The sequence below is a fragment of the Phodopus roborovskii genome, unplaced genomic scaffold (assembly GCF_943737965.1).
Source record: "Phodopus roborovskii unplaced genomic scaffold, PHOROB, whole genome shotgun sequence".
NCBI lineage: Eukaryota > Metazoa > Chordata > Mammalia > Rodentia > Cricetidae > Phodopus > Phodopus roborovskii.
In genome coordinates this window covers 23,343,466-23,353,537 of record NW_026126540.1, presented here as the reverse complement: position 1 = coordinate 23,353,537, position 10,072 = coordinate 23,343,466, and the positions used below count along the sequence as shown (strand labels likewise).

Below are 10,072 nucleotides of genomic sequence, written 5' to 3'. Positions count from 1 at the left end.
TTTATGTCCTACACAGTTCCTGCAGGCTGTTCCTTCCATGCTACCAGCTTCCATAGTCCTTTGTGTCTTTCCTAGAGCAGTCATCACAATGGCTAGTAGTGATCTGCTGCCAGTGTGGCTTTTTAAATAACTGGAACTAAGTCTTTTCGACCATTGCCTCCTCAGCTCCAAACAATTCCAGGCTCACAGTACATATTCAATCCACGTTGACCTAAATTGTTGAAGACATGTCTACTCTTGAGCCTCTTCCTCAAGTGATGTGACTGCATACCCTGCTTCTCTCTAGGCTTCAGTTCTTCCTGAAGAAATGATTACATGCATAGACCCTGCACATGCCCTCACCTGTGGCAGAGTTAAGCCCACTTCCACATGCACTGTGGGTGATCCCTTCCCAGTCATCTTGCTTCTCCTGTGCTTTGTTGCCTTTCCCTTCAAACTCTTCCCAATATCCTTGTTTTCCCATGCTTGGGGTTGAATTCAAGGCTTTGCACACACTAGGTGATCACTTTGTCACCAAGCTGCATCACTGTTCACTGGACTCCCGTATCCAAGCACTTGTTAATTAAGTTGCCTCTGCTTGCACTTATAGGACAGGACTTACCCATACACACTGAAATATGCCTGTCATGTATTACCATTGTCCTGTTAAGCCCTCATCCTAAGCCAGGCCTTATGCTTGTTCATGCTCTAGTTAGAAAGGTGGTGACTGCTGTAGAAGGCTTTCATTCTAGAAGAATGTAACAAAGTACCTTACTCAATCCTTGGTCAGTCACAGCTTCCCTGAGGATCTAAAATTCCTGCAAACATTCAAGTTTAAGTAGAAGGTAGTTAGGGGCGATGAGGCGATAAAAGAACTGAAGGGAAGTACATATTTAAAAGGCTGAGGGCTGGGAGGGGTTAAAAACTCAAGGATCCTAAGGACATTGCCAATAGCTGAGTGGAGCTGAGGACAGCATGCCCAGACGAGGTTAGGGAGCAGGCACTGACAAAATAAAGAGCCCTTGCTGTCCTCTGAGTCTGTTTCAGACAGGGATCTTTGGTTAAAAGTGACCACTGATCCACTAGGAAAAAAGAGGTCCTTCATGGGCTCAGTAGCTAAAGGTTCAGGGCTTTCAAGATCAAAGATGTCATTGAGTTTTGACACCTCTCTCATCTCTGCTCTCCTTTGTGTTAGCTTCATTCTTTCTCTGTGAATTGGTCCCCTGATCTCCCCGGAACACAGAAGATGACTGGAGTGGAAGAGATCATTGATATTGGCTGCTTATCCATGTCAGAGCCTTCAAGGCTACTTTCTAGCTTAGATTTCCCCCCTGAAAGGATGACAGGGTCTTGGCCTTATTGGAGCTTATGAAAACGGAGAAAGGGACAGGCGAAGAAGGGACTCTATTCCAAAACTCCAAAGCGATTTGCTTTTTAAAACTAGCCAGTTCCCTGTTCCCTGCTTGTTTGTCCAAGGTCCCAACGTGCATATTATCTGCTGCATTCTTAGCTCTACCAAACAGCAGAATGATTAGTTTCGGTAAGAACGTAAGGAAGGACAGGAACCCCAGAAACGACCCCAACACACCCTGACCTACTTCTCTCCCTTCCACTCTGGCTCCTCCTCAGCCCTGCTCAAACCTCTCCAAGTCCTGCCCCTTTGGGGCACTTGAACTTGTCCACTGAGCAGTGGGTCGCTTTCCCCTCGTGCACAACCCACCTAGGCAGGCCCAGCCAAAGAACATCCCACCCAGGGACCTTTTTTTCCCTGGGATCCCGCGCTTCCGCCTCCGGGGCGGAGACTCCTCCCCTCGCAGTCCCAGTTGTGTTCCTGGAAGAGCAGACGGGACCGGCAAGAAGCCCAGTCCTCTTAGCGTTCCAGGAACTGTTCAACCCTGGAGGCCCTGATCCCTACCCGGGAGAAGGCGTCTGCGATAATTCAGCACCACGGACAGCACCCAGTCCGCAGCCCTAGAGTCGGCGAGGCCACGCGCTATGCTAGCGGCATGGCCCTGCCCTCCAGATCTATGGTGCTGCTCCTCAGCTTCGGCCTTCTCTGGCTGTGTTCAGGTAAGAACTGGCCCGCCAGGCTCCCCTGCCTCAGCTAGTGGCTCAGGACGCCAAGTTTTGTCACCCCTACCAGGACAAAGGCGAAAGGAGGGATTCTCTAGAGGTGGGGGACCCGGCTGGGGGGATGGGAGACTCCAGGGTCTGCAGGGAGAGCCTGGAAGACTAATCTGGAAGGAAGACCCGGGCGCAGGCGCAGGCGAGAGGCCAGAGAGAGCTGGAAACCTGACCATTGCAGGGAAGAAGCAAATGAGCACAAGGAGGAAGAAGAGGATCCTGAGATGACAAGAGGCTTGGCAGCATTTAACTTTTTATGCCCCAGGCCATCGTCTCCCACTTCCCTCATTGGGGTCCTGATTTGAGTCACCCTGAAAGTAGGGTCAAGGCTGGAAGGGAGAGCAGTGACTTCCAACTTCTCAGTAGGATTGGTCAGGAGACTTGGAAGAGTAGAAAATGCCAGACTGAGGGCGAGGGCGGCGCTGTGCGGGGTGTTCAGGAGGTGTGCTCTTGGAGAGTCACAGAAGGGGAGGCAGAGGAGAGGGCCAGTACAATAGAACGAAATTTCTACGCCTTCATGGCAACACACAGGGGGTGTTTGCCTGCACCCACAGGTCAGGCAGCCCCACTATTCTGGTCCAACCAATGGAGGCAGAGATCTCAAGCTTTGGAGGCTTGTCTCTTTGAAATCTTTTGGTGGAAAACAAGTCCCCGTTAATCTTTGCAGTGTGGGTGGTTAGTCTAGAGGTGTCTGTGGAACTGTTTGGATTTGTGGTATGGTCTCAGAGAAGGACTTAGCTATGAAAGTCACCTGGAGCTTCTGTGGTCCTGTGGCATAATTGAAAAATTTTCAAATTCCTTTATGCACAGGGCTATGATTGAGGCCAATCGGTCAATCTTCCCACTCCTTGAGTAGGTGGGTCTTTGTGAGCCCTTCTGTTTACTCACTTCCTGCCCTACCTTGCCCAGGGGTTTGGGGTACTGACACAGAGGAGCGGCTAGTGGAGCATCTCCTGGATCCCTCCCGCTACAACAAGCTGATTCGTCCAGCCACCAATGGCTCTGAGCTGGTCACTGTACAGCTCATGGTATCACTGGCCCAGCTTATCAGTGTGGTGAGTGTGGGTTTCAAACTCATTGTCCAGCTACAGAAGTCAGCCCAGACAGAAAGGCTTACTACCTAAGCTTACTCTGTAGGCACTTCTAAGGTGGTGGTGGGGATTATAATAGGGTGGTGGGAGGTCTGAGGACCGGGGGCCTTCTCAGCAGCTGCCTGTTTCCCTGCAGCATGAGCGGGAGCAGATCATGACCACCAATGTCTGGCTCACCCAGGTCAGTGCTCTTTCCTACACATACCCTCTACACACCCCTCCTCCCGTCTCTCCATCTCCTTCAGAGAGGAGCCCTCAATAGATGATTCACATCCTTGTTTGGACCACTTACCAGCACTGTAATTATTAGAGTCTGGTCTTGCTGGGTAGCTCTGGCCAGCCTAGAACTCACAGTGTGGATCAGGGTGGTCTTTAACTCACAGAGATGTCTGCCTGTCTCTGCCTCACTAGTGCTGGGATTAAAGGCAGTCACTACTGTACATGTTGTGATTTTAAACACATGTGACACTCCCAAGATGTATTTTAGACTATAAAGTCTAATACCCTGGCTCAGCTGTGTAAATTAAATGGAGAGGCACCATCAGCATGTGACCCATGTCTGGGCAGAGAAGTCACTGTGGCTTGGAGAGAAGTCTGACTTCTCAAGTTTTCCACAAGCCATATGAGTCCTCTTTCTGGGTCCCCTTTGGGGCTAGAGGTTGGTACTGCCTTGTTCTCTCCCTTCCCTAGGAGTGGGAAGATTATCGCCTCACCTGGAAGCCCGAGGACTTCGACAATATGAAGAAAGTCAGGCTCCCTTCCAAACACATCTGGCTTCCAGATGTGGTCCTCTACAACAAGTAGGTGACCCTGGAGTTATAGGAAGGTTGTGTGCTTGGGAGGGGATGACATCATGGGGTGGGGATTCAAGAGGAACATGCTATTGTGAGAAGAAGGAGGGGCCTTTCCCCAGCAGGTTGTAAACAGGCATTATCCACACAGACAGACCCAACTAGTGGGATGAGTATGGGTAGCCATGGTGACTTGGACCTTGACCAACCCTTCTCAGCTACTTAAAATTGCCAGTATTTGGAACTGGGGTAGGGAGACTGGCAGTTTTCAATGCTTAAACTGATTCAAGAATGGGCACTTCTGAAAGCCTGGATGGTAACAAAGAACTTACGGTTCTAGTTTCACCTAGGTTCTGTTCTGTTCCCTTCAATGAGTCTTCTTACCTTTATGGCACAAAATTCCCTTAATGGATGGAACTGCCCGCACCCCTTCATTGCTTGGGGCTCCTTGCTATGGCCTCTCTGGCCTCCCCACCTCTTTGCCCTCATGAGGACTAGTCAGCTTACACAATGTGGGACAAGTAGCAGATTCGTCCCCTGCCTCCATTATTCTCTTGGATATAAATGTCCGTGTATATCCCCATGCCCAGCTCCATTCCTGCACGGTATGTATATTAGGTGGTCACTCCCAGCTTGGGTCCTCCTTGCTGAGTTGATGAGCGGGATGGAGACCCTCAAAACAGGGCTGACTATTCCATTCCTTGGCAGTGCTGACGGCATGTATGAGGTATCCTTCTATTCCAACGCGGTGGTCTCCTATGATGGCAGCATCTTTTGGCTACCGCCTGCTATCTACAAGAGTGCATGCAAGATCGAGGTGAAGCACTTCCCGTTTGACCAGCAGAATTGCACCATGAAGTTCCGCTCATGGACCTATGACCGCACGGAGATCGACCTGGTTCTCAAAAGTGATGTGGCCAGCCTGGACGACTTCACACCCAGTGGGGAGTGGGACATCATTGCGTTACCAGGCCGGCGCAATGAGAACCCAGATGACTCCACCTACGTGGACATCACCTATGACTTCATTATTCGTCGCAAGCCGCTCTTCTACACCATCAACCTCATCATCCCCTGTGTTCTCATCACCTCGTTGGCCATCCTGGTCTTTTACTTGCCCTCGGATTGTGGTGAGAAGATGACGCTTTGTATCTCTGTACTGCTGGCGCTCACGGTATTCCTGCTGCTCATCTCTAAGATTGTACCTCCCACCTCCCTTGATGTACCGCTAGTGGGAAAGTACCTTATGTTCACCATGGTGCTAGTCACCTTCTCCATCGTCACTAGTGTGTGTGTGCTCAACGTGCATCACCGCTCGCCTACCACGCACACCATGGCTCCCTGGGTCAAGGTGGTCTTCTTGGAGAAGCTGCCTACCCTGCTCTTCCTACAGCAGCCACGCCACCGCTGTGCACGTCAGCGCCTGCGCTTGCAGAGGCGCCAGCGGGAGCGCGAAGGGGCAGGCACGCTCTTCTTCCGCGAGGGCCCTGCAGCTGACCCATGCACCTGCTTTGTCAACCCTGCATCAGTAAAAGGCTTGGCTGGGGCTTTCAGGGCTGAACCCACATCTGCAACTGGTCCAGGGCGCTCAGTGGGGCCTTGCAGCTGTGGCCTCAGGGAAGCAGTGGATGGTGTACGCTTCATTGCAGACCATATGCGAAGTGAGGATGATGACCAGAGTGTGAGTATGAAGTGTGAGATAGCCATGCTAGGAGCATGGCCCCCGTGTGCCGGGAGTAGGTGTTGCTTAGAGTCACAAAACAAGAGTACAGGGGAGAGACAGCTTGAGTGAGGTGGGCTCTGCAGGATGGGCTGGCAGACTAACTTACCTGCTTTGGAGTTTGTACCAGAAGGATGACCTTACATTCCCCTGAGGAATAGTACTCAGGGTGAGATGCATCTACTGGGACATCATCAGTGCGAGGGAGGTAGCCAGGAACCTGAGGGCAGGGAAGAGTTCTTTTGGGTTTGAGGGTGTCACCGAGTTTTTTCTTGTGGATCACATGACCACATCCAAGTGTTAATGTGTTGCTCTTAGTGCAAATGGAGATGAGTCCTTGTGGACCACAGAGCAGGCGAAATTGAGGGCAGTGGTGATGACAGGCAGGGAAAAGCAAGTTTAGAGATTCCATGGGGTTGATTCCAGTGGAGAGAACAGAATTTAAAATCAATATTCCATTTCTACTCTCCTGGGCCTTAAAAAGAGTCTAATGAAGTATTTATAGAGATGGGGTGGGTAGAGGCCCAGGTTTCCTGGAGTCATCTCTCCCTCTTTCTGCACATCCAGCTCCTGGTTCCCCCCCCCCCCCCCCCCCCCGCCGCAGTCTTTCCAGAAGGGGATTTCTTGAGACTAATCCAGAAGTTGGGGGAAGGTACAATGGATTGACAGCCTACCCCACATTTTGGGTACCATCTAGCCTTCCCTGAGATCAGTGTTTAGTTACGTGTCTGGTTCTAGGCCAAGGCATGGCTGTTGCTATAGTGACTGGCAAGGTTTCCTCTGGGACTCTGCCATTCCTGTGGGGAAGGAGAGACGGCAGGCGCTGTGGGTTTTGTTGGGAGCTGAGTTCAGGCATCTTTTCCTCTGGACAGCATGAGACGAGATAGGAAGATTTTACAGTTCAGAGGAAGGCAGATGTGTTGAGATTGGAGATGAGGTCGCTGAGGCTAACTGGGAGACATTGGTGGCAGGGCTCAGCTGCTGCTGGATCACTGGCCTCCACCCCTGCTGCAGTCCATCATCTAGCCTACATTTCAAGCCAGGTGCTGAGGGTGCAGTGACCTACTTGGATGTAGGTCAGAGAGATCTGGAACTAACACATCCAAAAATCCAGTGCTTGATCTACACCCCCAACCTGATCCTAACTTGCCCCTAGTTTCTCTATCTTGTAGTAGATGACATTACCATGGGCTAAGCGGTTCACACTGAAGCCTGGGGAGGATGCTTGACTCCCCCCTCCTCTCTCTCCCTTACTTCCCATCACTGAAGTTATCAAAAGTCCTGTCCTTGGAGTATCACCTTCAAAATGATTCCCCGCTTTGTTATTTTCCTACCATCTTTACACTAACGCCCTGGTCCTTCGGCTGCTGTCAACTTCAGCTCTTGTGTGGACCGGGGAGACTATCCTAATTGCCTCCCTGGTTCAGCTTCCTATGCTGCAGTTAAATAACCCACGCTCTAGGCTCCTGACACTGCATCTTTGCCTGGGTCACTGGCTTATTACTCACTTGTCTCAAACAAAGCCAGGCTCTTTCCTGCCCTTGAGCCTTTGCATCTGGGTTCCTCCACCTGGAACAACCTGTGTATTAGTTACTTTTCTCATTGCCGTGACAAAATTCCAGACAAAAACAGCTTTCAGAAAGCAAGGTTTGTTTTGGCTTACAGTTTGAGGTTACAGCCCAAGGTAGGGAAGGTAGTAAGGAGCAGGAACGCGGGCCAGCTGGTCCTGTTGCACCTGTAGTCGGGAAGCCGGGAGAGGTGAGTACTGATGCTCAGCTAACCTTTTTTTTTCTGTCAGGAACCCTAGCCCATGGAATGGTGCTGCTGCCTCAATTAACCTAATCTAGAAAACTCCCCACAGACTTGCCAACCACAGTTCCTCCCCTCCTCCCCTTTCCCCAAACCCAATCCCATCCACTCCTCAGATAGGGGAAGGCCTCCCATGGGGAATCAGGAAAGCCTGGCATATTCAGTTGGAGCATGACGAAAACCTATTACTGTTACTAATTTTTGCTCTGTTATTTAGGAGTAGACCTGTATATAACCCATTACCCCAAACACTTCAGTGTATCTCTCAAGAGCAAGGATACTCTCTTGCATGACTCAGCTTCAGGGCTGGGGATGTGGCTCAGTGGTAGAGTTGATGGTTAGCTTGTGAGTTCCAACTGCAACCAACAACTGATCAAAACAGCAACTAAGTGCCGAGGTTCAAACATGGGATTCTGGAACCAGCATCGATATTTTTACTACTGTAAAGTCCACATTGAGCCTCTCCCAGTTGTCCTGGTGTTACCAGGTAACCTGGTAACCTCAGGGTTACCATCCATAGACCTAAGACCCCGAGTTGTGTTTAGTTGCCAAGCCTCATTAGTGTCCTCTCTCGGACTTGCCTTTCATGGGATAAACAGTTTAGAGGGGACCGGCCAGGTGAGTAGGGCTCTTCTGGCTTTGCCTGACCATGTCTTCAGTGACCTTGACACAGGGCTTCCTTCATGCCCATCAGATCTTGCTCTAAGTGCCCGGAAGAGGCATTTCCAGGGTACACTCTGTCCCCATCTTCCTTCTGTTTCTCCATCCCAGTCTTTCATTCCCTCTCTGAGAATTGTCTTTGGTTTATTGTCCCTGTCTCCCTGAGAGACTGAAAACCACAGGATTGTTCTATTTTACTTGGTTGTGTCCCAGTACTTAGGATGCTAGGTCTGTGACAGGCCCAAATATGACTTCAGTGAATGACTGGCTGCCGGCTACCCAAAGGCACACAGTTGCCTTCTCCCCATCCTGTGAGCTGGCTGGACCCCAGAGGAACACGTGCAAAGACCAGACTCAGTGTGGAAGAGAGGCTTGTTCTTCCTGTGACCCTGTATTTGGTTCTCAACCCCCATGGGCCATTATTAGCTTTCTATACCTGGGCTCCATTAGCACCCCTGGCCTCTGTGCAGGAGTGATGCTGTTGGATGGGGTGCCCCAAGCTATCATGAAAGCCGAGTTTCAGGGGAAACAGCTCCCAGGTTACTGAGCACTGTCCCAGATGCCTCCAGGGTTCCTCTGATGTATGAGTTTGCAGTTTGGTGGGTGGCCAGACATACAGATGCAATATGGCATAGTCTAAAGACTATGATGGCAATATATAACCCAGTGCCAAGGGAACAAGAGGATCAGGGAAGCCTTCATAAAGATTATACTTGATTAGGACTTTGAAATATGTGTAGGAGTTTGCCAGTTTTTTTTGTTTGTCTGTTTATTTTTTAAGAGAACTAAGAAGATATGATAGAGTTTTTACTAAGTTTGGAGTGTGAGAACCAATAAGAATAGGCTCCTGTTTGTTGTGGGTAGATTTGGATGGGCCCTGGGGGCAGTGGGGGCACTGGATGCTTTAGAGCAGGCAAGATCGGGGCTGTGAAATGTTGTTCTGGGTTTGCTGAGGTGGGGTGTGCATGTGTGGTAGGGACTTTCCTACCCTATCCCACATCATGAGACTGATATTGGGATTGCTTACATTTCCTCCATCCAGGTGAGGGAAGACTGGAAATACGTTGCCATGGTGATCGACCGCCTGTTTCTTTGGATTTTTGTCTTTGTCTGTGTCTTTGGCACCATCGGCATGTTCCTGCAACCTCTCTTCCAGAACTACACCGCCACTACCTTCCTCCACCCTGACCACTCAGCTCCCAGCTCCAAGTGAGGGCTCACACACCTGCAGCTCTTCACCCTGTGACCCTTGGGGTTCAGTAGTACTGGGTGGAAGATGGATTTATCCCTACTCCACTGAAGCCCTATTTCACACCACCACTCACACATAGCCCTCCAGCCTGGAGGCTGGACCAGCTGCCTAGTGTTCAAGCCATTCTCCTTTCCCTCCTGAGCTGATTCAGACAGTAGTGTTAATTGTGGGAGCCAGGGCTGGTAAGTAGAGGCCAGAGGTCTCAGAGCCATCCACCTTGAGGAGTGTGCTGGAGAAGGTGACAGGAAAGGGACAGAGTTATCCGTGGCCTCCGAGTCATGGTAGAAGAGGTGGGAAGAGGGCCTCAGGTTCTCCAGCCAGGCTGACAGTGGTGACTACTGAGATGGGCGCAGAGGAGTGTGGCCAGTAATTGGCACCCACCCACTTAAGTGGGCAGCAGCTGGCCTGGGAGGACTTGCAGTTTTAGGGGGGTCCTCCTGGGAGCTTTAGCTGGCCCTACAGTCTGCTGGAGCACTTCAACTTAGCCTCACAGCCTGTGCTTTGGAGGGCTCCAGAGCCCAGTTCCGGTTCCCTTCTGCCAGTGCAGAATTCTCTGCACCCCTAGATTTCCCTCCCTTTCTCACTTGAAGAGGTAAGGTGTTAGGGGGAACCTTTGAAAGTCATGAGTGAGGTGAGAATTCTAGGC

At 50.8% G+C, this 10,072-nt stretch overlaps 1 protein-coding gene across 1 annotated transcript; it reads left to right on the top strand.

The window, feature by feature from the left end:
- Positions 1-1,985: 1,985 nt before the first annotated feature.
- On the top strand, positions 1,986-9,619 carry Chrnb2 (cholinergic receptor nicotinic beta 2 subunit). The gene is made up of 6 exons (XM_051199187.1): positions 1,986-2,049; positions 3,013-3,158; positions 3,331-3,375; positions 3,885-3,994; positions 4,694-5,666; positions 9,217-9,619. The coding sequence occupies exons 1-6, from the start codon at positions 1,986-1,988 to the stop codon at positions 9,385-9,387; spliced, it is 1,509 nt and encodes a 502-aa protein (XP_051055144.1). The 3' UTR covers positions 9,388-9,619.
- The last annotated feature ends 453 nt before the right edge of the window (positions 9,620-10,072 follow it).

What these genes read in the sequence shown, in the direction of transcription:
- Chrnb2 (XM_051199187.1), top strand. Translation starts at nt 1,986, where the DNA reads ATGGCCCTGCCCTCCAGATCTATGGTGCTGCTCCTCAGCTTCGGCCTT. An exon ending in TGGCCCAGCTTATCAGTGTG is followed by an intron (nt 3,159 to 3,330) that starts GTGAGTGTGGGT and finishes GTTTCCCTGCAG; the next exon opens with CATGAGCGGGAGCAGATCAT. An exon ending in GTGAGGATGATGACCAGAGT is followed by an intron (nt 5,667 to 9,216) that starts GTGAGTATGAAG and finishes TCCTCCATCCAG; the next exon opens with GTGAGGGAAGACTGGAAATA.